Genomic DNA, 21,527 nt, shown 5'->3' with positions numbered 1-21,527 from the left:
GAAATGGAACAGATAATGGGATTATCTCAACCCTCGCTCACAGCCTGTCTATCTCGAGGGAGGGCAAGAAGATATAGTCTAGGCTGGACAGATGCCAGCCAAGAACCTGTTGCTCGAGTTGGCGGAAGGCCGACGAGCTTCTTGTGAAACCCATTTGCTGTAGGTGGTTGACTGGGATGTTTCAAGGTAAAGTCAGTCATCGAGTGCTCTCGGTAGAGAGTATGGGGACCGGACGTACTGTTAGGGGAGTCCCTGCCAGCGCCGAGCTAATTACTTGTTTGCGAGAGGCATCGGTTAGCGCCCACCTATCGTCTTTTGTGAATTGGCCATGGTCCCGATTTGGTTCCCTGGCTGGTCGTGCCTTTTCTAGCACTCCCCCCGGTAATGTCAAAAAGGTTAGGGGCTAGATGCATTTTTCCTCTAGCCGCGGAATCCGGGTATATTTGATCTTTGCACACTGTCACTCCATTTGTAGGAACCATCTTGGTTCCGGGCAAAGAGAAATCCCAGTCGATTTTGTTATAGAGGAGGTATCCCATCTTGTCACTGAAGCATCTTTGGGATCGTTTTCTAAATGTGGGAGGCTGGGTTATAACCTGAGCCAGTTGGTCATTGATAACTCTCATATCCCGGCCCTCTTCCTCAGTTGGAACAAGGTGTTCCATAGTTGGCTTGATAGAGAGTCGCTTAATGCGGATGTCATCACTGTCCGCAGTACCTTGTCTACCATAGCGTCCGCACTATGTGTATGGATTCGAATGGATGGATGGGAAACCCGAGAGCTTGATTGGGATGAGTACGAACGACGAGAGCTACCAATGATGTTCAGGATAAACACACGTAGCCAAGCGTGGTGTTGGGGGTGAGGTACTGGGCAGTACCACAGCGGGACTGCATAAAAGCAGCATACCCACGAGCCATCGGCTGTGCCATGCTGTACAAACGCGCTCGCTAGGAAGAAGCCGCGCACCGAGCTCGGTCTTTTCACAGTCCCAGCTTCAGCACACTTAACTCGTTTCTTAAACTATGTCAGGCCACTGATCATTGTAGCACAACTTAGCAGAGTGCAGAATCACCGTCAGGCCTGGTTCCCATTTCGCAAGCCTTCGTCGTGGGTCTCCTGATCTTGCGACTTATGCCGGGTTGTGTATAGCCGCGCATAGTTAACTCGATACGTCTAGCTCTAGTTATGCAGATACAGGCATGCAGGGCCGGATTGCCAATCAACATATCCGGGATCGAGACAGCTTAGGGATAAGAGACCGCTGCTCACTCCATCATTGCTATCATCATCACCATCATATGCCCTCCGCATAACTTTTCCGCTTGAAACATACTCACCATCATCCTCCAATATTCTCCGATTGGTATGCGCCTCCTCCTTTCTTCCGGTCGCCATTGCCGTCATTCTATTATCTCGAACGAAGTGAAGTACTCGATATGGCCGATTTAGGAGACTAGCTTGGGTCACTCCATTCGTGATATTTATGTGACGACCAAGTAGAGCAACGAATATTAGCAGGTCATACGAATAGAGCTGGTCAGCTCATGAACGTACCGATACCTCTCGTAAAACGACGCCCTTTGGTAGTTGCATTGAAGATCTTGTGTCGAGCTACTCTTGCTTGGGTACCACGAAGGTTTCAGAGGCGGCGTATGGCCAGCTCGTGGCGGAAAGTCTACGGAAAGTCTGCAGAAAGTCCGCGGAAAGTCTGGGCTATTATTAGACTCCCGCAGGTTCAGTGCTGCTGAGTCGCCTGCAGGACTTTTCACAGCAACCAGAGTAGATTTAGCTGCGAGCTCCCTGTCCTTTTGTGGAAGACGGCCGTGGCACTAGCCAAAGCTGTTGAAAGGAGGTCGTTCAGTGCGAGTACGACAGGTACCATTGGTACGGCTCCATCACTCCCTGATATATTGTCCTGGGATGTCGAAAAAGATGAGAATTCGGTGAGATCAAAGAGCAAACCTTGCACGGGAGGGTTGTAGACTGGTGAGTAGAAACCCATAAGCCAAGTACAGACGAGGGGGCCACCCATGGAGAGAAAAGGGAGACGAAAGCTGTTGAATGGATATCTTATACGATGCGTTTGCTTAGTAGACAGTGACCCTGCCCGCCAGGCCCGGCCCCTCGAAATGTTTACACGGTTGAGCAAAAGACGAGCATAAATCCCAGCTTATTCGTCGGTACGGAGAGAGCGCCACCAGTTTCCCTTGTGGATTGGACTTTAGGTTCCGTATTACCGAGACCGCGCCATGGGCTTCCCTCGTTTTGCTCAGTTGGTCTTTCCATTTGGGTGACCAACCACGCGGCCAAAGTCTGGTTGGCCGGTGGGTTGATCTGCACCGGTTCTTCTCAGCGCACAGTTGTTTGGTTTGTGAACCCCGCCGCGTCGCCATGCTGAGGCTTTTCCGGCAGGGTAAGTTGCCCAGTGGCTAGGGTACATAGGTGAGTTCGTGGCCATCTCTTAACGAATATAATGCTGACGGTTGTAATGCGCCGGCGGTAGGATCGAGTCCGGGCAAAGGTTCGTTTATGCGCAGTAGAGGACAGACAGAGGGAGGGGACTATGGAAGGTATATAAAGTGGCTCCTTCGTTGTTCCTGTATTTTCGGGATCGGGGCGGGTGAGATTGGATGTGATTAGACCATTTTAGACTGTTTCTTGGAGGACATATATGAGAGGAAGAGAAAGAGTCGAGGAGGGAACGGGCGCGAGGGGGTCCTTTATACACCCCGTAGCCTAGCCAGTTCACATTCAGAGATGGGGAACCTTCACAAGGTAGGGTGAAGGACATGTAGCTCAGATAAATTGTAGGCTGTAGGAAACGCCCAGGGAAAGACATTCTTCCGATGATAGCTGGGTATTCACCTCCTGGCTATACTCAACAGAGTCGTGTCCGAGGTGTGAATGGAAGCAACAATCAAGGCACGACGAGAGGGCATTGTGTGTAGTGTAGAACGAAGCAAGGGAAATGACATTTCTAAAAGATTTCCTAGTCTGTTGCATCTGGTATCATATTCTCGTTACATCAGCCCAAATCACCCGAGAAGTATGGGCTTATATCCTAGACAATTCCTTGTACTCGGGACGCGACAGGCACCACTGTTTCTCCACACGCACCCAGGGTTCCACCGACTGAAGCCATTTCTCAAGAGGCGATAGCACCTTCTCGCTCCACCGTCCGTGTCTTCCTCGTACCAAGTTTGTATGCGGCAGCATTTCCCAAGGCTTGCGAATGAAGACAAGATCGTAGAAATCCGCGCACGGACGGTTCGCCCGGTTAAAGAACATGCGTTTTAGAAACGTGATGTCGGCAGGGAAGCTGTCGCTAACGACCAAGATGTTCTTCCATGAAACATGAGTGACCTCCTTGCCATCTCTGCTGTCTTTGATGCGTGTGGCGATCGGCAGAGATAGTACACAGTGCCAGAGCTCACGGCAATGAATCTGAGAGACACGCAACTGATCCCTATGTTTGATGACCTCGGGCTCGAATCGGAGTACTGTCGCTCGAAAGGGTGTCGGGGGAGAATCGGACAAGTCGCTTTCGTCTTCGAAGATGAGCATCGTTTGCAGGTACGGCTGGAACACGAGCATTCTTTTCCAGCTCGAATCTTTCCGAGACCTCATTGATTGTGCCCAGGGGCTGATGATTGATGACCAGCTCGAAGTAAAGATGGGATTCAGCGAGGGCGTCCCGTCGGCAAAGGGACATGCGAGGGCCGGTTTGAAGAAGAGCTTCACCTCCAGGTCGGGTGAGGCTTGGATGAGGTCTCTCCACTGGCGACAGACTCGTTGGGCTTTGACGAGGGTGTTGTTGTCGACCTCTAGGAGGATGCAGGTGAGCACCTCCGGGATAAGGAGGGCTTTGTGGGGTTCGGCCATTCTTTCGATGTTTAACTGAGGAGGAGGGTTTGCAACTTCAGCAGCGGGTTGGTAAGGAAGGAACTACCAACTTGAAAGAAACGTGCAGTTGCCTCTCGAAGAAACCTTCTTGAAGAAATTTCTTTGCCTGTACTGACTCAGTCCGGACCGACAAACTCTACTCCCTAAGCGAGAGGCGCGGAACTGTCTACTGAAACTTTACATGATGGACCTCATACCCGCCAATCTTGCCCATCAGCAACTGTCCGCTCTCCCTAACATCCTCGCGCTGTGTCGTCGCCGTCCGTGCCTCAAGCGAAGTCCACGAGATGGCTGCATAGTGCGCCTTTCCCTTTGCGCCGTCACCATACGCAAGCTCCTCGACTACCGGGCCGCGAGCGAACCCCAGACATCCTTCAGACCTGGTGCCGACCGCAAGCGTGTTGGCAACGGCCTCTTCAAATCCTTCACCCACGTTGAAGAATGTCGCGAGCTCGACGATGGGGTCGTCGAGGACGTTGTTGATAGTTTCCTGGTCGATCTGGAGATGGAAGATCTCAGGGGGGGCGGCGATGAGGGGGGTGAGTCCGGCGAAGAGCTCTTGATAGTCGGCGCCTGACTGTGTGAAGGCAATATGGCAGCTAATGTCGTCCCAATCTAGACATATTAGCAGCAGTCGAGCCACGATTTATGATAAGGGTGCGCACTGATCATCAGCTGGACCTTGGTCGGGTCTTCCTCCCAGCGACCCCATTTCAGACGACGGAAGCCCTCTTGTCTTGCGATGATATTGAAGAGACCCTCAGCTGGCCCGTCAACATCTACGTCGGGCTTGAGGGTGAGGACGACGACTTCGGTGACTGGAGTGGACATGACTGCGGTGACAGGAACGAAGAGCAATTGAAGCAGTTGTGAAAAGGCGAGGGCCTTTGAAGGGCGGGGCACGGCTTATATACCCGTGCGCACTTCAAAAGGCGAGACGTCGCCCCTTGATCCGTCGGCTGGTCGTTGACATAGGATGATTTGCGGGGCAGCCCCTCTCAAGAGGGCAACCCCGCCCGCCGAATCCTCCTTCTCACTGGTAGGTAGGGCTCCCCGTGCCCCTGTGAATCTGCAGGTGGACGCCAAGACGATTCGACTAGGGAGATATTCCTTATAATATATGCCATACGGAGTGTGTCCGAGTGTTGGACTATACAGGAAGACTATTGGTGAGCTCGGCACATACATGTCCTTACTTCCAGTCGTCATTTCCCCCCACGGATGAAAGTGTACCTCGGTTTCCATCAAAAAAAGCAAGGGACGATCTGCCGCATATCAAGCTTATTTATAACTACGAAATAGAGGTATAGAAAATCGTCTGCCAACGAGGTTCATCCGTCCCCCATGACGGTATCCTCGATATAACCCTAACAACCACAAAAACTGTGAACGTGACACTTGCCAAGTATCGAAACAGAAAGTAGATCTTGAACTAACAATCCTGTTCTCGCAGAATTGACCTACTACTTTGCAATCATTCTCGGCAGGGCTCAGCTTGCATTAGCGAGCGTACAAATCGCTTCTGGCATCGTCGTACTCTTCTCTGGCTTTGAGCAACCGACCAAGTCTCCCCACAGGGCGAAGACGTACTGAATCACACATATATAACGCTTATTTCTTTCAAGGCTGAGCTGAGCTAAATCGCCAAGGGTATGTCCGATTGGCCCGCATCTCTGGGACAAGAGCTCTCGGGCCTTGTGGTCGAAACATGACACACTTAGGGCTTTGGAAAAGTAGTGACTTGTATAATCATGGGGATGGTGACAACGTACTCGGCGAGCAAAATTATTGAATAAAGCAAAGTCGGACTCGAGGATTTCCAACGCAGACAGACAAGCAGGCGTGACAAGGCTAAGATACACAATAAGCAACGCTCGAAACATCGACTTCATAACTTCATAAACGCATCTGCACCCTCATCCACATCCATCCATCTTCTCCCTCCATAGCCCATGTCCTCTTATCCCCTCCACTCCCCCTCCATTCCACCCCCTCTCCAGTCACACACTCACCCCCTTCCTCAATCTGTCTCAATAACCCCCAAACTGGCATTATACGAAGGCAACGCGGCCGGATCCCTCTCCGCCACAATCGTCATCGGCACCCTGAGCTTGAAACTCGTCGATGCACCCTTGACATCAAGCTGGAAGCTCAGGCTGTAGATCCGCGAGATCAGGCACGAATGGAAGGTCGGCACGAAGGATTTGTCCTTTGTCAATGTTACGGGGACAAGGACGGTTGCGACGTATGATACTACGCCAGTCTCTGTTGCTGGCTGTGGGACTGGTGGTGGAGATGGAGAGTTGGGTCCGTGCTCCGAACCTGGGTTGGGGCTTGAATTTTGTCCGTGGTCTTGGTTTCCTTGCACGCGCGTCCAGCGCAGTTGAGGGAGGGAAGGGAGGGAGAGTGGGATCTCGGCGTCGCGGTAGTTGATCGGGCGGCCGAAGAAATCCCGTCGTTTCTGTGGCGGGTGGAGCGGGGCGTTGATCTGCGTCGTGTACAGCGTCGTCGCTGTGATCTGCGCGCGGAGCGATTTGATTTCCGGGAGTGCAGGCGTAGTCGCAGGACTGCTACCCGCCTGGGCAGGACCTCCAGCCGAGGATGCCGAAGGCGTATACACCAGCGTCAGCCGGACAGCCTTGCTGATGAGCCGCACGGTATCGCCCAACGGATGCCAGAAGCACTTTGGCTTCTCGAGGGTAACCGCCAGGCGCCCACCACCCTTCTTCGTCGACGAATTCCTCACGACCCCATCCTGGAAGAGGCTGTATTCGCCCTCCAGCGCACTCCCCAAATCCAGATCCGGCAACGGCGTCTCGCCAACATGCGGCTTGATCCGTACCTTGACCCTCCTCTCCATGATCGTCTCCTGGATCCCACTCGTGGGGTTGGGTCTCTCGAGCCTCGCGATGATCGTGTAGACGATCTTGCACCCATCCTCCGGCGCAAGGTCGTCGCGAAGACGCCCGCCGAAGCCGGCGATGGTGGCGTCGCCGAGGCTTGGGGGTGGGTGCAGGTGGGCTGCTTTGACGAGCGGGTGTGAGGAGTGCGGGCAGGCGGTTGCGGGAAGGTAGTCTGTTACGGGGAAGGAGAAGGGGATGTCGTATTTTGTGCGGCGGGCAAAGATCTTGGGATTGGGAAGGGATGATTCTGGTAAAGGCTGGATGAGGTGCAGGAATTGGTGGGTTGCTTTGGAGGGGGTCGAGCTGGGGATCGAGGTGCTCTGTTCGCCTGCGTGATCTTGTTAGCTTGGGGGTTCCGCTGAGATGGGGAGGAGGGTACGCACCGGTGAATGATATGTGCAGCTTATCAAAGGCGAGATCATCCTGCGGGAGGATCGAGACTATCCCCTCGATCGTCTCGCCCGTCGCAAAGGACTGGACGTACGTCTGCGCGGAGCCCTGAAACGGCGAGTTCCTGAGGTGGATGTCCACCTTGACCATGTGCCCGCAGTCTGTTCGTAACGCGGAGTTGATACTCATCTTGTCGACCAAGAAGCTGTCGAGGAAAGTTTGAATATCATCAGCGACCAGGCCGTCTTTATCTACTCGTATTTATCCCAAATGACTAATGCGATTGCGATTGCGACTGAGTCACCCGCGAAGCTGAAAAACCGCCAAACCAATCATAGAGCTGAGTGTATAGTGCTCTCCACGAGTTCTCGTCATTGTATGCTTAATTTGTGAATATTATAGACGGCTCCTGATTGGCCAATCAATTCCCAGGAAATTTCTGCAGATGCATGACTCAGACTCGAGAGGGAGGTCTCCAACTGGCAGACTCCAACTGAGGCGCAGTTCCATGTGAGATGAGGCAGCCAAGCAATGAGATGCTATCATCTCGTGACTTTTTAGTAAGTATATGTATGTCGAGTTCTGTGATTGGGTCAGCGGGCAAACAGCCCCCAATCTCACCTGCAGCTTGACGCAAAGATCGCCATGCGTACATCCATGGTATATAAATCCAACATGCTCTCCATGTAAGAAAACAATCACAATCCAAGAGAAGACTAGACCAGACCTTATATCAGAAATTCCGGAACTGCTATCCTCACCAAAATGCCGGTACGGTACACCCCCCTCTTCCCCCTCCATCTCCCCAACCAAACCCACCCACCTAATTAATCCCCGTCTTCTAGCCTTGTGCCACCCCCGAGGCAAAAGACATCATGTCCTCCCTAAAGCACGACCCGGCCGGCCGGGGCTTCACGCACCTCGCCACAGACGGCGTGCTGCGCTCCTTTGACGGAGACCGCAAGGTCGTCGACTATCGGCGGCTGAGCCCCGCCGAGATCCAGATCGTGCTGCAGATTTACCCGCCGCAGCTGCGCGAGAAGGTCAAGGAGAAGTTTGTTGGGGTTGATGGGCGGGATGTGCTGGATGAGGAGAGTTTGTGGAATCCGAGGAAAGAGCTGGCGCCGTTGATGGCGGGCGAAGATGAAAGGGAGGGAGAGGCGGAGGGGGAGGGGGGTGTGAAGGCAACGAATTCGACGCCCGTGGGTTGATGGGATTCCAATTGATTGTGGCGGTACATATGTGATGAATGATGATGATTGGAAGTGCCCGTGTAGGTTGCAAAATATCAAAGGGTCACTCGCTGCTTTTCTCATTCTGGGTAGTGTGAGACTGCTCTCTCGAGAACCAGGCCGATACCGCTGGCAGAAGATATGGCAGACCGTCGTATAAATCTACACAATGACTCTCCTAGTTCCTACCAGGCCGCTTGTTGCGTATAGAGTACGAAACTGCTATATGCGCAGGGATTTACTCAACTTCAATTGGTCCTTATATTCTCCATGCCTACTGGAGCCCTACTATGGCCAGCACCATATGCCAGTGGAGATGAGATGCAGAGCATGAGGTTCCATAGGGGAAGCAAGAGTAAGCAGCATACAACACTCCTCACCAGCACGCAAGCAGTCTATTCCGCAGTAATCCTACAGGAACCAAACTGGATTCGTCAACCCTAGCATCTCATCCCCATCCCCCGTGGCATTCCTCACCTCCACACGCAGGAACCGAGAACCCCCAGGCACAAGCCTTTTGACCTCCCCATCTCCATCACCTCTCAGCGTCGCATTATAGACGTACCCGCGCTCGGTCACAAAACAAATCTTCGTTCGCCCCTCGAACCCCTTTGCCTGGACAACCGCAGTCGCACCTACAGCCGAAGCCTTGACTTTATCCCCAGTCTCAACAGTCCGCAGCCCAGACTGCGAAGGAAGGCGAACACGAAACTCAATCTCCATCCCAGGGCCCCTGACAATATACGCTCTCCCGGCCTTGACCCCCTCAACAATCGCCACCTGCGACCTCCCGCGACTCCGCACAACAGTCGTCGGGACCCCATTCACGCAGGCGGGGAATGCGAGTCGCTCCCGCCGATCGCAGTCGTGTATCGGCCCCCAACAAGAAGCTCCTGCCACTTGGCTACAGCGGCAGCATCCGTGCCATCCCACTCTGCATTCCAGACCTCGATTGCGTCGTTGGCGGACCAGGTATCAAGCACCCAGTTGCACGCCGAGCACGCGGCGAACGGGTGGTTGATCGAGACGAGGCCGCCGCGTCGGTGGACGTCGTTGGCTGCAGCGGTGTAGTTCTCAGGATCCTGGTACCGCCATTCGACGAGCTGGCCGGGGTCGAGGCCCAGTGCCTGCCAGTGTCCCGCGCGAGTCGTAACCTCGATTCCACGGCCGATGAGCAAGTCCGGGGCTTGGGCCTGGAAAGTCCCCATGACATTATTGCTCGAGTCCGTATTGTGATCGGAGAAGAAAATAAAGTCTAGACCCTGCCGCACGGCAATCGCAATCTGTTCTTCGGGAGTGTATCGCCCGTCAGAGTAGATCGTATGGATGTGGAAATCCCCGCGGAGCCAGTGGCCTCTTCCCTGTTCGTCCTCCGTGCAGAGACCATTACACACCGGATCGAGATCCACGCTCGCGGGCTCCAGCGCGAAATACTCATGAACAGAATCAAACCCCATCTCGATGTCTAGTGTCCAATCAATCCCCTCGGGGACAGAGGTATACGGGCCGAGAACGACATTCCAGATCCCCGGCTCGATTGGACCCGGGTTGTATCCCGGTGTAGCCCATGAGGGGGTTATGGTAAAGTTGTTGCGGAATCCGCCGCTCCAGCCGCGGGATGCGGAGAGGGAGAGGCCACGCTGGTCGAAGAGGCCGAGGTCGAGGGCGTTGCCATTGTTTTTGTGGGAGTAGGTTTGGAGGACGGTGATGGAGGTTGTGCTGGGCGGGACCTCGAAGGGGGCGTAGACGAAGGTGAAGACTTGGGAGGGGTCGATGTGGCCCGTTAGGGTTTTTTTGAGGGTCGTGTTTTGGGCTGAGATGAGGGGGGCGAGGAGTGCCAGAATGCAGACCGTGGAGAGCAGCATTGTTGCGGAGAGTACGAGAGTGTGCGATTGGGAGTCTCCAAGGTTCTCACTCTCTGTATGGTATTTATATGTAGCATGGTGGTTGGACTGTTGTTCCTTGCATAATCTCATGCAGTCGTTTGAGAACGTGGTTTGGAGTCGGAGATGAGCCGTTGCAACGTCAGGAAAGTATAGTATCTAACACCAGCGAAGGGCCGCTCGTTTGGTACCCACGTGGCTCGTATTCTGTCTGGATTGGCATTCTTGGTGAGGATAGGAAAGTGACAGCGGAGATCATTTCCCAGTCTTTCGGGCCACAGTTCCATGGATAACCCGTGGAACAAGAATTGTGGTCTCGGGCTGATATACGCGAGAACTGTCTAAATCATGCATCATATGTATTCACTAAATCGCCTCATGCAGACATGTCTCATAAAGTTCTAAATCTATTTACCGGTCTTACCAGAGGGAATATTGAACAGAACAGCAGGCTTGCCCGGCGCAGAAGGCGAGTCAAGACGGTAGTAGCCCTTGCGCTCGAACTGGATGATATCACCTTCCTTGAGGTAAGCAACGTTGCTGTCGGCCACAGCAGCCTCACGGAACTCGGTCTTGGGGTTGAGGACGTCCTCGAGGCGGTCGTCCTCCTGCAGAGAGTCCTTGTTGAGGAGGTAGTCAAAGTCGACGAGCTCGACGTCAACGAGGTCCTGGTCCGCGGACAACCAGGTGACCTTCTTCTCGGTCTTCTTGAAGTCGCCCTGCTCGTTCAGGTCAAGCTCGAGCTCGGTCACGGCGCCAGAGGCGTCGGTCACGATCTTGCGGACAAAGGCGTTGCCCCAGGCCATCAGGGTGATTTCCTCGTCCTGCTTAAAGCTCTTTGCGTCTTCCTGGTCGAAGAGGACGGAGCTGCTGAAGGTGACCTTCTTGGTGCCGACGTCGGGGTTCTTGTTGTGCTTGGGCCTCTCGAGGGTGTAGGGCTCGGCGGGGCCGCCCTTGATGGTAGCCTTGACGAGGCCGGTCTTGAGGACGGCAGTGTGGCGAGGAGCGACGGGGTCAATGTACTTCTTGTTGGTGGCCCAGAAGAGGGTCCAGTCGAGGTTGACAATGTTCTTGCTGGGTCCCTGCTTGAGGATGAACTCGCGCAGAGCGGGAATGGTCATTCCGCGGCGACGAATACCACGGATGGTGGGGAAACGAGGATCGTCCCAGCCCCAGACAACGCCCTGGTCGACAAGCTTGGTGAGCTTTCTCTTGGAGAGGAGGGTGCGGATAAAGTTCATGCGGGCAAAGTCCCAGATCTGAACGTGGCGGAGCTTGAGCGTGTCCAGGAACCACTGGTACTGGGGGTTGCGGTCACGGTACTCGATGGTTCTGAGGGCGTGGGTGACGCCTTCCATAGCGTCGACGATGGGGCAGCAGAAGTCATAGGTGGGGTAGATCTTCCACTTTTCACCGGTACGGTGGTGAGGGGCGGGGTTGCAGCGGTAGATGACAGGGTCGCGCATGGCCTTGTTGGGGTTGTCGACCGACATCTTGGCACGGATGCACCAGCGGACACCCTCCTCGGTACCCTTCTTCATCTCCTCAAAGCGAGCCAGGTTCTCCTCGACCGAAGCGTCGCGGCGCTTGCTGGCTTCTCCGTTCATGCGTTGAGACTGCATGGTCTCCTTGTCGGTGTCATCCGCGTAGGCATTTCCCTCCCTGATGATCTTGAGACCGTACTCGTAGAGCTCGTCAAAGTAGTCACTGGTGAAGCTCGTCTTATCAGGCTTGATACCCATCAGAGCGAGATCCTCCATGATAGCATCTTGGAACTCTTGCTTCTCGTTTGAGGGGTTGGTGTCGTCGAAGCGGACAAGCAGGGTTCCCTTGTACTTTTCGTGGGCAAAGTAGTCGTTGAGAAGAGCAGCCTTGGCGTGACCGATGTGAAGGTATCCTGAAGGCTCAGGAGGGAATCGAGTGACCACGCCTTTGTCGGTGTTGAGAAGAGCAATGTCATAGCTGGCGCCCTCCTTGGCCTTGGCCGTCTTCTTCTCCTTGGCGGAAGCGTTCAAGGCCTCAAGAGCAGCGATTGCCCACGGGCAGAGCTCCTCCAAAAAGGTGAACCAGCGGGTCAAGTTGACCAACGCACCCTTGCGGATAGCACCGATAGCAACGCGGTTTCCTCGGAGAGCACCCCAGAGAGCAATGTCGGCGGTGGAGAGGGCATATCCGACGACGAAGGAGCGGAGGATAAGGTGGTTGTTGAGCTGTTGGAGCTTGGGGTCAATGGCCTTGAAATCGAGAGAGGTGAAGGCGTCGAGTTCGGAGAGCCAGTCGTTTTCCTAGGCATGTCAGTATCTCTCGTTGTTAGTGGTATGATGTGCTTACGAGTTTCTCCTCCTTGCTGTTCAAAAAGGGGAAAGTGGTGCGCAGCTCCTGGAGGGCATTCTGCGCACCATAGACGGGGGAGCCACTGGCACCGATAAACTCGACAATGGCCTTGTCGCCCTGCTGGAGGGTTGCGGCATCCTCGTACTTGACGGCGATGATCGGAGTGGGTCGGGCTTCGTTGACAGAAGTCGCGACGAGAAGGACAGGCAACAGGGCAGCCTGGTTGGCCTTGGTAGCCAAAGTGAGCGAGAATTGAGACATCTTTGTACAACCCCCAGACAAAGTCCAGCAAGAATTGAGGCGGGTGGGATGATCTTTGGAGGGGCTTTTTATAAGGCGGTGACAAAAAAAAAGATTCGGCCGGAAGCACGTTTCTCCGCTCATCTCCGGCCAGCGCAAAGCTTCGGAGGAGACAATATTTACGGTCGGGCCCAGTGCAAAGGACAACCACACTCGCGCCCGGGACAGACCATGGCCTCATTCAATTCGCTCATGCCCTCAGGGGCCAGGACCATGCTGTCAATATGCCGCTCTCCGCTCCGTCAAGGGTCAATAGCGGCTCCTCTTTTCTCCAGCTATCAGCAGGTCCGAGGAAAGGCCTCAGCTCCGCCAAAGGGCGGCAAGAAGGGCAAGGACAAGGGAAAAGCCGCTGCTGATAAGAAGAAGAAGGGCCCGAGAGACTATGCGCAGGTGGACTTGTCCCAGATGGAGCAGTTCGCGCTCTGCGACGCTATGAGGTAACACTCAATGGGACCACTGACCTGTGATTTATCTAATTGCCAATGACAGATACATCCGTGCATTCGAGGTTGGCCGGGAGCCCGCGAACGCCAAGTACGAAGTCCACATCCGATTGAAGTCCAAGCGAGACGGCCCAGTCATCCGCAACATGATCCGATTCCCCCATTCCGTGCAGACCGAGTCCCGGATTTGCGTTATCTGCCCGCCCGGCTCACGAATTGCCAAGGAGGCCCTCGCAGCTGGAGCGGTTCTGGTTGGAGAGCAGGAGGTCTTTGATGTTGTCAAGAGCGGCCGCATCGAGTTCGACCGATGCCTGTGTCACCCGGACAGTGTGGACGCGATGAACAAGGCTGGGCTGGGAAGGATCCTTGGTCCTAGAGGCCTGATGCCGAACGTGAAGATGGGTACGATTGTTGAAGATGTGGCTGCGCGTGTCGAGGATCTCCGTGGCGGTACGGTATACAGGGAGCGTGATGCGGTTATTCGACTTGCTATCGGGCAATTAGCCTTTACTCCGGAGCAGCTGCGGGACAACCTCCGAGCCACCATCGATCAGGTGAAGAAGGACGCTTCCGCCATCACGGACAAGTTTACAAAGGAGATTTACGAAATTGTGAGTTCTGCAAACATGATACTGCTGGACGTTGCTAACTAGTTCAAGGTGCTGAGCTCGACCCACGGCCCTGGATTCAGCTTGACTGGAGAGTTCAAGTCTGCTAGTTCACCCGAGTCTGCCGCCCTGTGCGGTGCGTAGATTATTTCGATTGATGTATAAAGCATGTTTTTTTAGGAAGGATTGTACAATAATGGTTTGATTAGAAATATACTCTCAACGCCGACGCTATGCGATAAAGCAACAAAGTCTGTCTATATTGTCAGGTTCTTCAAAGCAGAGACCGCGCTTGTGTCTTCTCCCATGAGCTTGTAGAGACGCAAAACGGCCAGCGTCTTGGTATCCCGTCGCTCTCCCGCGTGTTTCGCTTGTTCCAGGGCCTTCTTCAGATCCAGAAGCAACGCGGAGCGAATCTTGGACATGCGCTGCTGCTGTGCGAGTAGAAACGGATGGTCGTCTCCAATCCGGGATGACAGCCGTGTCAGGTATATGTATTTCTGTAAATGATGTTCCAGCCGCTTGAGAGAGACGAGAGTTGTACTTTCGCCAGCTTGACCATCATCATCAGTCTCTCCCTCGTCGTCAGTCTCCAGCAGGTCTGACTCTGATTCAGATTGGTCTGCACCCTTTTCGCCTGTATTATCTTCACCAATCATCAACCGCTTCTCCAGCTCCTCGACCCGATCCGCAAAATCCAGCAAGGCGCGCGCGATATTCGCATTCGCTCTAAGCCGCTTTTTCTCATTCAGTAAACCCTCAACCTCTTTCTGTCTCGTCTCAACCTTATCCCGAATCGACTGGACATCCCTCTGAAACGCAAGCAGCCCAACGCGGACCTGCTCAACCTTTTCCTCCCCACCCTGCAGCGCGCTCCCCAGGGATAGAAAATCCTGATAGTTCTCATTGACCAGATCTAGCAGTTCTCTGCTGAGCAATTGATCGAGTTCCCGCAGTTCCTGTCGCAGGTCTTCGAGGCTCTGGTGCCGATTGGTCAATGAAGAGAGGTAAGTCGCGGGGTCGAAGTCCGGGGAGAGGAATGAAGCGCGCGAGAGAGGTTCGGGGAACGGGAGGCCGGACGTATCATCGTCGAACTCGGAAGAGGACTCATCGGAATCGCCAAACTGTAATGACGGAAGGATTCAGATCGAGGTCAGTCTGATGTTTGGCGCAGTCCAATCGGGGAGAGGGGGAGGCAGTGAGGGGAGGGGAGGTGTGGGCTTGCATACGCGAAATCGGTTTATTTTGGCGGTCATTGTGCCAGATGTGCGAACAGGTGGCAAGAGAATGGGAACTCTGCATGTGAAGGTTGAGTTTGTTTTCCAGAGTTATCCTTGACAGAGTTGGCTCGGGATGCTGGGGCAATTGCGGAGTTGATGGAGAACCGCGTCCACCGCTGAATCGAGGCGGGTCTGCTGTTCTCCGCGCTAACGGGACAAGCACAAGCACTAGTCAATGTCGACGCAGTCATCCTCCAGACCCAACCTGGGCGCTGGCCTGATGTTGATGAGTTGTCTCATCTGCATCCTCCCGTGGCCATCAATCAGCTGCCATCGACACACCGGATTATGCTTATCCGCTGCATGCCAGCCTGTCCTACGCCGCCCGAACCCATGCAGTGCCTGTGCTCCTCCTGCAATGCGCTGGAGCACCGCTACAACGCCCGTGTACGTGTCTGCGGCCTGACTGTCGGTCTGCCATCCTGTTAGGCGAGAAGCGGGGTTCTGGCGCCGGTGGTGGTTGTTGTCGTGTTCCCATCCGTGTCTCTCCCTGCGTCACTGAGGAGCTGGAATACGCTCTCGCCTGGAGCTACAGACGCAACCTCCGCCGCATCCTGAGAGTGACTGGCTGTCTTGTCGCCGAAAATGGATCAGACACCGTCCGACAGGCTGTCCTCCCACCTCGATGCATTGCGACCACCCTCCTCCTCTTCAAGGTGGTCGCAGCTCCCCTCGTCCTCGTCTTTCTCCTCCTTCTCCCCCATCCCCGAGGCTGCTGCTAGCTCCTCTGCCCAGCAGCTGAATCCCTGTCTGGATGAGTCTACCCGAGCTTATCGCACCACCGCGCTACGCCACCTGAACGGCAATCCCAAACCCTTGTCCTGGAAGGCGCGCCAAGCAGCCAATATTTCTGGCAGCAGCGGCAGGTCGTCGAGCTTAGCATCGCAGCCTGTTCTAGTCAGGTCGTATTCTGGGGGTCCTGATGAGAATTCCGGTCCCTCCAATATGCCTACGCGGCGGTCCTTCATTTTCCCTGGTACCTCAACCTCGACCTCTCACTCACAGCGGCGGGAGCCCCAGCTCCCAGCTGACGAGGAGTTCAGCATAGACGGCATCCTCCGCGCCATTGAGCCCAATATCCGCAGCACGCTCGACTCGATCGGGGAAATCTGCGGTCGAAGCAAGCTCAGTCTGGCCAACGAATATGGCAGCCACATTGCTCCTCTAGGCGAAATTCGTGCTCCGCCTGGTGGGCTTTTGCCCGTTGAAGAAGCCAGCTCGGACCATGAAGGATACTCTGGCGACAATATAGTCATCTACGATGATGACAACGCAGACGGACGAGAGCCCAGTCCGTTCTCAAACTATACGTTCTTCGACACTCTCCTCCCTCCCATTCCCGGTCCGTCTCCGACTATCAACGCTGGGGCTCCATCAGGTCATCTAGCCCCCGATGAGCCCGCTATAGATTCTCTGCCTACCACTCGGGAGTTTGCCTCCAAGCCCAAAGCAGGCGGCCGAGCGTTGCTGGCAACATCGGCTGAAATAAATATCGACGACCGCGTGCAAACCATCCTAACTCCAGCGCTCGTTTCGGAGATACTCCTCGACGCCCAGGCGAATGATCACCTGTTGAACCAAGACCTACCCGAACCGCCTCAGAGTCCGAGCGCATCCAATCGTTGGTCGGACCCTACTAAACCCTCCGAAATGCAGTCGCTCTTTCGCTGGCTGAAACAAGCTGCGTGGAGCGACGGCGCCGACGTTGAGCACCAAACGGCGGAAATGCGCCTGCGAGCTATGCTTGAGCGGCAAGCTGAGCAAGCTATATGACACACTATACCACCTCTCTACCCAGCACATGAATCAGCTGATTCACGTATATACGATTTGACTTGGCCATATACCTAGCGCCATACGCCCACTACCCTTCACGAAGTACAGACTGCCCGATTTAATGAACATAATGAATCTATATATATTGTCTAACCAAGGTATCTCCGTAAATGCCATGCTATACATAACCAAACCCAAGCTTTTGCCCTTTACCTCGTAAGCACCACACAACACACCAAGAGAAGTATCACCGATCAATCTCCGCAACCAACGTTTGAGCAAACTCTTCAAACCGCCCATACGACCAACACTCCCGATACCTCTCCACCAACGGCCGCTCATCAACCTCAACTTCCATCTTATCCTCCCCAGCACCATCCCCCTCTACCTCGCCATCCTCTTCATCACTCCCATCCTCCCCCTCAACCTTCCCTCTCTCAACAAGCGCCCCAAACTGCACATCAACAGGAACCCGCCCAAGAAACCGAACGCCCATCTCCCGCGCCATGACCTCTCCACCCCCGCTCGAAAACAGATTACTCACCTCCCCGCAGCACGGACACGTATAACCCGACATATTCTCAATAACTCCGAGGGTGGGGATATTCGTCTTGACGCAGAAATTCACTTCCTTGCGCACGTCCGACGTCGCGATTGCCTGTGGGGTTGTCACCAAGACGGCGCCGGCGAGGCGGGGCAACGACCCCGCTGTGTTTCCTGCTGTAGGATCCGTCGTAGATATCTTGAGCAATTCCTCCGCAAGCGCAATATGCTCATCGCTTGTTCCGGGAGGCGTATCAACAAGGAGCACGTCCGTCGCGCCCCAGTAGACGTCTGTCAGGAACTGGCGGATCATGGCTGTTTTCTTGGGCCCGCGCCAGATGACGGCGTCGCCGCGGTCGCGGAGGAGGAAGCCGAGTGACATGCAGCGGAGGCTGCCTAGGTCACTTGGTGATCCTGAATCTGTCGTCGACTGCGTTGTTGGTGTGGTTGTAGGTTCGCCACTCGCATTCTCATTATCACCATCCCTTTGCCCATGTCCATCTACCTCTTTCTTGAGTGCAGGTGGAGGTAAAGCCCCCGCATCATGAACCGGAACCGGAACCCATCCATTCGCCGACTGCGTGATTTTCGCGCCCTCGAGGCCGACGAGCCGTGGGATCGACGGGCCTGTGAGGTCAATGTCGAGGATTCCGACGGATTTGCCCTGCAATGTGAGGGCGAGGGCGAGCTGCAGCGTTACGGAGGATTTTCCGACGCCGCCTTTGCCGGAGAGGACCTGATGGTTTCGTTGTTAGTTCAATGGCTTGGTTATTTGGGTCGTTTGGGGGTTGTGGTGAGGGGTCCTCTGGGGCGAGCGATGTTATCGATAAGAGGAAAAGAGGAGGGGTTGTGGGATTTTTCTTCTGTATGGGGTTTGGTGTGCTGTTGGTGAAGCGGGAGATGTGAACGTACGAGGATTATGTTTTTTACTCCTTCTAGAGGCATTTTGAGGTCGTATATTGTAGATGAGGAGTGTCGAGGGAAAAGTTGGGGAAGCCGATCTCGCCGCCAGCGGTTTCTGCGTCATTCCGCGGAGCTGCTTATCAATCGGAGATGTTTGATTTTTGCGACTGATTAAGAAATTTGTTTGACTAATTCTCATTGTGCCTACTTAGAAGGAAGATAGTGATGAATATTAGTTCATTTTATTTAGGCCACTATTGGTAGCTATTCATCAATCATTTAGCGTCATGTCCAACAGGACAATCGGGAGCCAAGCTCTAGATGTAGTCTATTGCCATTTTTGTACTACAACACCCCCGCGTTTAAACTCGGGCAGATCACCCAGAACAGCCGACTTGTCGGTGAGCTCCTTGCTAGGGAATGTCGTCAGGAGGACCCAAGGACGAGTCTGGCTCTGAGGGCTGGCGGCAGATACGAAACCATAGACATCGCCGATCGTATGCGTGGTGTTGAAGCGGGAAGTTAGGCGGGTTCCATCACCAAGTCGGATTTGTAGAGTAACCAGGGGCTGTGATTCATCCACATCGGGTTTCGGGGGTTCGTTGCTGGTCTGGGCGGCGGGAGTAGGCGCACTCGGAGCGGGGTCCCTGATGCCGGGGGTAGGGCTACCAAGTCGCTGACCTTGACCTGCGAACGGCTTGTATTTGGGCTTTGGCCTGACGTACTTTTCATCGTGCTGTTTGATCTCGACATCTACATCCTGACCATGTTGTGCATTCATGATAGAGAGCGGGGCGCGGCCCTGTCTGATGCTGTTGAGAATGTCGGCGTTCTGAGGGTCGTCGGATCGGTAAAGATCACCATCATCCACAGAAAACCCATCAGCCCAGAAGTGTAGTGTTCTTCGTACGCGTTGGGGGATTTGTGGTTGGGCGGGGGCGCTTGGGGCCTCGATCACTCTGCTAGGAGTGTCATCACCACCTAATGTGCGGGCGGAACCGGTGAAGTAGTTTCGTCGGGGCTCGGGGTCATCGGACGGCGGGTGTTGAGATCTAGCACTGGTCAGCTTATATCGACAACCGGAGACCAAAAAGCTGACCTTTTCGCTTTCTCAATGATCTTCTTCTTCAGGTCGTCGGGGTTTTGCACCGCCAGCCCGGATTTCTCACCACCCGCGAAGAAATCTTGGTTCTCCTCGTCGTCGTCGTCAGAGCTGTCACCCGCACCGGATGCAAGATCACCAAGCGTGGCGAACTTCTTTGGAGGCTGCCTGCGCGACGTGGAGGACTCTCGGGGGGTGGATGAAGAAGACTCTCCTGCAGCGTCGGCCCCGCCGTCATGTGCGTTCTCGTCCTGCTCCGCGAAGAATTCTGTCACTGCGGCCTCGAGATCCCATCCGTTGGTAGCCAGATACTCTTGTGCCTAGTTTGTGTTAGCTACGCCTCTCGTCGGGGGGGAGACACCAACATCGTCAGGACGCGCCCTGGTCATGGCGCAGAACTGTGAGACGACCTCATCGCGGTCGGCGGGGTTCATGGTGCTGTTTGAAGCTGAGTTGAGTCAAGCAAGCAAGCTTCCGGTTCAAATGGGAGAGCGGGAATTCGGGAAGATGAGGCTGAGCAGATGAGGGGAGAGTGAGGGGAGCTGATTGCTTCAGAATTCTGGCCTCGACTAAGCAAAAGCAACAGTACGTCACTGCTGCCTGGTTGGTCATGCGGAATAACCATAGTCCGAGCTGCCTCAGGAACCAACTGAACTCCAGTACAACCTCAACCCGGTGTTGGTTCAGATGTAGTGCGTCTGTTTAATTGACTTATACCAAAGTGAGTCATATATACCCTGCAGCTAATTTTCCAGACTCACTACTCAGCACCTTCGTCAACGGGCGCTGGATTCCTAGCTATCTGCAGAAAGTAGTTGGGTTCGACGCGCTAAAAGCTGGCATCGACGCGCTAGTCTGCCTCAGGCATCTGAATGTTGTCCACAATAGCCTGCTTACATAACCTATCTTCACACGGAGATCATCAGCGCTCCATCTGATCATGAGCTTGTCCAGACACCGTCCAGCATAACTTACCTATCCACCGCGTAACAGCTCTCTTACGAACCGCTTTAGCTGTTGACTCTTGAGATTATCTCAGCTACAAGGCAGTTCAGCTCCAAATCGCATCACCGACCGCTCTCCGCAGTGCTCCTCCTTTCCCCACAGTATCATATCATGGCTTCAAACGGGACTTCAGTTTCGCACTCGACCGCGGACCTATACGAATCTGGCTTGACGATTCCCTCCGACTCAGAAATCTACTCAGCAAACCCTGACATCGCCTCATCGACCTCTTCCGATTCACCGCTCATCCTGTACAAGCCCACGACGACAGTCTGGAGCATCCTCCGCGGCGCAGTGATCAACCTAGTCCTCCCTTTCGTGAATGGCCTGATGCTGGGTTTTGGTGAGCTATTTGCACACGAGGCCGCGTTCCGGCTTGGATGGTCAGGGACAAAGGTATGAGGCCGGAATCTGCTCTTATACATGAGGCGCATTGGCTAACGACGTGCCTAGATCTTCCCCACGTATCGGCGATCTCGTCCAGTAGCTGCAGGCCTGGGTTTATAGAGGCGGGCTTTGCGAGGTTTTTGTGACACAGGGGATCGGGGGTGAGCTGTGGTGAGACCGTGCGGTGGTCGTGGGCTGGGACTCGGGGCAGTGATAGACATCCAAAACTGGGCATTTGCATGAACTCTCTACCAAAATCTTTTTGTTTCTTATTCTGCTTCTCATGGGATGCACCTGGAGTGATGTTTACATGTACATACATAGACCGAAGCAGGAAGCATCCAGTACTTACGGTGGCTTGACGGCGTTTGGCGAGAATCTAAACTACTATACTAGGTCGACATCACTGATCAGGGAATACAAGGTTTCGAAGTAATACAAGTAATACCAGTGGTAGTTATTCTGTTCTCCAAATGGCCGTTGAATCCATTTCATTGCCGATGCTGGTCCGCCGACCGCCCGGCAATATCG

The 21,527-nt window shown here is 54.4% G+C and overlaps 13 protein-coding genes across 13 annotated transcripts; 4 read left to right on the top strand and 9 right to left on the bottom strand.

Annotated features, from left to right (window-relative positions):
- Window positions 1–3,058: 3,058 nt before the first annotated feature.
- Window positions 3,059–3,886, bottom strand: BJX68DRAFT_268832 (uncharacterized protein; the record flags this gene model as incomplete). The annotated part of the gene is made up of 1 exon (XM_071046193.1): window positions 3,059–3,886. The coding sequence occupies one exon, from the start codon at window positions 3,884–3,886 to the stop codon at window positions 3,059–3,061; it is 828 nt and encodes a 275-aa protein (XP_070896899.1).
- A 123-nt stretch (window positions 3,887–4,009) lies between these two features.
- BJX68DRAFT_128342 (uncharacterized protein) lies at window positions 4,010–4,797 on the bottom strand. Its single transcript, XM_071036244.1, has 2 exons — window positions 4,573–4,797; window positions 4,010–4,522 (listed from the first exon to the last, which is right to left on the bottom strand). The coding sequence occupies exons 1-2, from the start codon at window positions 4,736–4,738 to the stop codon at window positions 4,074–4,076; spliced, it is 615 nt and encodes a 204-aa protein (XP_070896898.1). The 5' UTR covers window positions 4,739–4,797; the 3' UTR covers window positions 4,010–4,073.
- Window positions 4,798–5,363: 566 nt separating this feature from the next.
- Window positions 5,364–5,867, bottom strand: BJX68DRAFT_241288 (uncharacterized protein). The gene has a single exon (XM_071040816.1). The coding sequence runs from the start codon at window positions 5,797–5,799 to the stop codon at window positions 5,398–5,400; it is 402 nt and encodes a 133-aa protein (XP_070896897.1). The 5' UTR covers window positions 5,800–5,867; the 3' UTR covers window positions 5,364–5,397.
- A 31-nt stretch (window positions 5,868–5,898) lies between these two features.
- Window positions 5,899–7,670, bottom strand: BJX68DRAFT_241287 (uncharacterized protein). The gene is made up of 2 exons (XM_071040815.1): window positions 7,194–7,670; window positions 5,899–7,138 (listed from the first exon to the last, which is right to left on the bottom strand). The coding sequence occupies exons 1-2, from the start codon at window positions 7,387–7,389 to the stop codon at window positions 5,928–5,930; spliced, it is 1,407 nt and encodes a 468-aa protein (XP_070896896.1). The 5' UTR covers window positions 7,390–7,670; the 3' UTR covers window positions 5,899–5,927.
- Window positions 7,671–7,883: 213 nt separating this feature from the next.
- BJX68DRAFT_128316 (uncharacterized protein) lies at window positions 7,884–8,609 on the top strand. The gene is made up of 2 exons (XM_071036243.1): window positions 7,884–7,971; window positions 8,046–8,609. The coding sequence occupies exons 1-2, from the start codon at window positions 7,966–7,968 to the stop codon at window positions 8,409–8,411; spliced, it is 372 nt and encodes a 123-aa protein (XP_070896895.1). The 5' UTR covers window positions 7,884–7,965; the 3' UTR covers window positions 8,412–8,609.
- A 234-nt stretch (window positions 8,610–8,843) lies between these two features.
- On the bottom strand, window positions 8,844–10,297 carry BJX68DRAFT_268828 (PHP domain protein; the record flags this gene model as incomplete). Its single annotated transcript, XM_071046192.1, has 2 exons — window positions 8,844–9,281; window positions 9,341–10,297. The coding sequence occupies 2 exons, from the start codon at window positions 10,295–10,297 to the stop codon at window positions 8,844–8,846; spliced, it is 1,395 nt and encodes a 464-aa protein (XP_070896894.1).
- Window positions 10,298–10,644: 347 nt separating this feature from the next.
- BJX68DRAFT_241282 (glutamate--tRNA ligase GUS1) lies at window positions 10,645–12,943 on the bottom strand. Its single transcript, XM_071040814.1, has 2 exons — window positions 12,647–12,943; window positions 10,645–12,600 (listed from the first exon to the last, which is right to left on the bottom strand). The coding sequence occupies exons 1-2, from the start codon at window positions 12,908–12,910 to the stop codon at window positions 10,723–10,725; spliced, it is 2,142 nt and encodes a 713-aa protein (XP_070896893.1). The 5' UTR covers window positions 12,911–12,943; the 3' UTR covers window positions 10,645–10,722.
- A 72-nt stretch (window positions 12,944–13,015) lies between these two features.
- Window positions 13,016–14,254, top strand: BJX68DRAFT_241281 (mitochondrial 54S ribosomal protein uL1m). The gene is made up of 3 exons (XM_071040813.1): window positions 13,016–13,386; window positions 13,439–14,003; window positions 14,052–14,254. The coding sequence occupies exons 1-3, from the start codon at window positions 13,121–13,123 to the stop codon at window positions 14,142–14,144; spliced, it is 924 nt and encodes a 307-aa protein (XP_070896892.1). The 5' UTR covers window positions 13,016–13,120; the 3' UTR covers window positions 14,145–14,254.
- Window positions 14,255–15,463, bottom strand: BJX68DRAFT_241279 (COG2 family protein; the record flags this gene model as incomplete). Its single annotated transcript, XM_071040812.1, has 2 exons — window positions 15,230–15,463; window positions 14,255–15,124 (listed from the first exon to the last, which is right to left on the bottom strand). Exons 1-2 carry the CDS (start codon window positions 15,254–15,256, stop codon window positions 14,258–14,260), a joined length of 894 nt encoding a protein of 297 aa, XP_070896891.1. The 5' UTR covers window positions 15,257–15,463.
- Window position 15,464: 1 nt separating this feature from the next.
- BJX68DRAFT_241278 (uncharacterized protein) lies at window positions 15,465–17,193 on the top strand. The gene has a single exon (XM_071040811.1). It carries the CDS (start codon window positions 15,866–15,868, stop codon window positions 17,051–17,053), a length of 1,188 nt encoding a protein of 395 aa, XP_070896890.1. The 5' UTR covers window positions 15,465–15,865; the 3' UTR covers window positions 17,054–17,193.
- BJX68DRAFT_241276 (Mrp/NBP35 family ATP-binding protein) lies at window positions 17,194–18,666 on the bottom strand. Its single transcript, XM_071040810.1, has 2 exons — window positions 18,512–18,666; window positions 17,194–18,335 (listed from the first exon to the last, which is right to left on the bottom strand). The coding sequence occupies exons 1-2, from the start codon at window positions 18,542–18,544 to the stop codon at window positions 17,304–17,306; spliced, it is 1,065 nt and encodes a 354-aa protein (XP_070896889.1). The 5' UTR covers window positions 18,545–18,666; the 3' UTR covers window positions 17,194–17,303.
- Window positions 18,667–18,669: 3 nt separating this feature from the next.
- On the bottom strand, window positions 18,670–20,380 carry BJX68DRAFT_241274 (protein phosphatase regulator SHP1). Its single transcript, XM_071040809.1, has 3 exons — window positions 19,970–20,380; window positions 19,602–19,924; window positions 18,670–19,554 (listed from the first exon to the last, which is right to left on the bottom strand). The coding sequence occupies exons 1-3, from the start codon at window positions 20,036–20,038 to the stop codon at window positions 18,831–18,833; spliced, it is 1,116 nt and encodes a 371-aa protein (XP_070896888.1). The 5' UTR covers window positions 20,039–20,380; the 3' UTR covers window positions 18,670–18,830.
- A 24-nt stretch (window positions 20,381–20,404) lies between these two features.
- BJX68DRAFT_241272 (TOM13-domain-containing protein) lies at window positions 20,405–21,477 on the top strand. The gene is made up of 2 exons (XM_071040808.1): window positions 20,405–21,005; window positions 21,063–21,477. The coding sequence occupies exons 1-2, from the start codon at window positions 20,721–20,723 to the stop codon at window positions 21,114–21,116; spliced, it is 339 nt and encodes a 112-aa protein (XP_070896887.1). The 5' UTR covers window positions 20,405–20,720; the 3' UTR covers window positions 21,117–21,477.
- The last annotated feature ends 50 nt before the right edge of the window (window positions 21,478–21,527 follow it).

The sequence above is a fragment of the Aspergillus pseudodeflectus genome (genome assembly GCF_044049435.1).
Source record: "Aspergillus pseudodeflectus strain CBS 756.74 chromosome Unknown BJX68scaffold_34, whole genome shotgun sequence".
Classification (NCBI taxonomy): Eukaryota; Fungi; Ascomycota; class Eurotiomycetes; order Eurotiales; family Aspergillaceae; genus Aspergillus; species Aspergillus pseudodeflectus.
The sequence above is the reverse complement of the archived record's forward strand: the minus strand, read 5'-3'. Positions and strand labels throughout refer to the sequence as shown.

Bases quoted from the DNA above. Each gene is read 5' to 3' on its own strand.
- BJX68DRAFT_128342 (XM_071036244.1), bottom strand. From the start codon at position 4,738: ATGTCCACTCCAGTCACCGAAGTCGTCGTCCTCACCCTCAAGCCCGAC. The intron at 4,523-4,572 runs GTGCGCACCCTT...TAATATGTCTAG, and splicing joins CAAGGTCCAGCTGATGATCA to ATTGGGACGACATTAGCTGC.
- BJX68DRAFT_241288 (XM_071040816.1), bottom strand. From the start codon at position 5,799: ATGAAGTCGATGTTTCGAGCGTTGCTTATTGTGTATCTTAGCCTTGTC.
- BJX68DRAFT_241287 (XM_071040815.1), bottom strand. From the start codon at position 7,389: ATGAGTATCAACTCCGCGTTACGAACAGACTGCGGGCACATGGTCAAG. The intron at 7,139-7,193 runs GTGCGTACCCTC...AAGATCACGCAG, and splicing joins GCTGCACATATCATTCACCG to GCGAACAGAGCACCTCGATC.
- BJX68DRAFT_241282 (XM_071040814.1), bottom strand. From the start codon at position 12,910: ATGTCTCAATTCTCGCTCACTTTGGCTACCAAGGCCAACCAGGCTGCC. The intron at 12,601-12,646 runs GTAAGCACATCA...TGACATGCCTAG, and splicing joins ACAGCAAGGAGGAGAAACTC to GAAAACGACTGGCTCTCCGA.
- BJX68DRAFT_241281 (XM_071040813.1), top strand. From the start codon at position 13,121: ATGGCCTCATTCAATTCGCTCATGCCCTCAGGGGCCAGGACCATGCTG. The intron at 13,387-13,438 runs GTAACACTCAAT...TGCCAATGACAG, and splicing joins GCGCTCTGCGACGCTATGAG to ATACATCCGTGCATTCGAGG. The intron at 14,004-14,051 runs GTGAGTTCTGCA...AACTAGTTCAAG, and splicing joins CAAAGGAGATTTACGAAATT to GTGCTGAGCTCGACCCACGG.
- BJX68DRAFT_241278 (XM_071040811.1), top strand. From the start codon at position 15,866: ATGGATCAGACACCGTCCGACAGGCTGTCCTCCCACCTCGATGCATTG.
- BJX68DRAFT_241276 (XM_071040810.1), bottom strand. From the start codon at position 18,544: ATGCCTCTAGAAGGAGTAAAAAACATAATCCTC. The intron at 18,336-18,511 runs GTACGTTCACAT...CGAAACCATCAG, and splicing joins GAGTAAAAAACATAATCCTC to GTCCTCTCCGGCAAAGGCGG.
- BJX68DRAFT_241274 (XM_071040809.1), bottom strand. From the start codon at position 20,038: ATGAACCCCGCCGACCGCGATGAGGTCGTCTCACAGTTCTGCGCCATG. The intron at 19,925-19,969 runs GTTGGTGTCTCC...AACACAAACTAG, and splicing joins CCAGGGCGCGTCCTGACGAT to GCACAAGAGTATCTGGCTAC. The intron at 19,555-19,601 runs GTCAGCTTTTTG...GACCAGTGCTAG, and splicing joins ATCATTGAGAAAGCGAAAAG to ATCTCAACACCCGCCGTCCG.
- BJX68DRAFT_241272 (XM_071040808.1), top strand. From the start codon at position 20,721: ATGGCTTCAAACGGGACTTCAGTTTCGCACTCGACCGCGGACCTATAC. The intron at 21,006-21,062 runs GTATGAGGCCGG...CGACGTGCCTAG, and splicing joins TTGGATGGTCAGGGACAAAG to ATCTTCCCCACGTATCGGCG.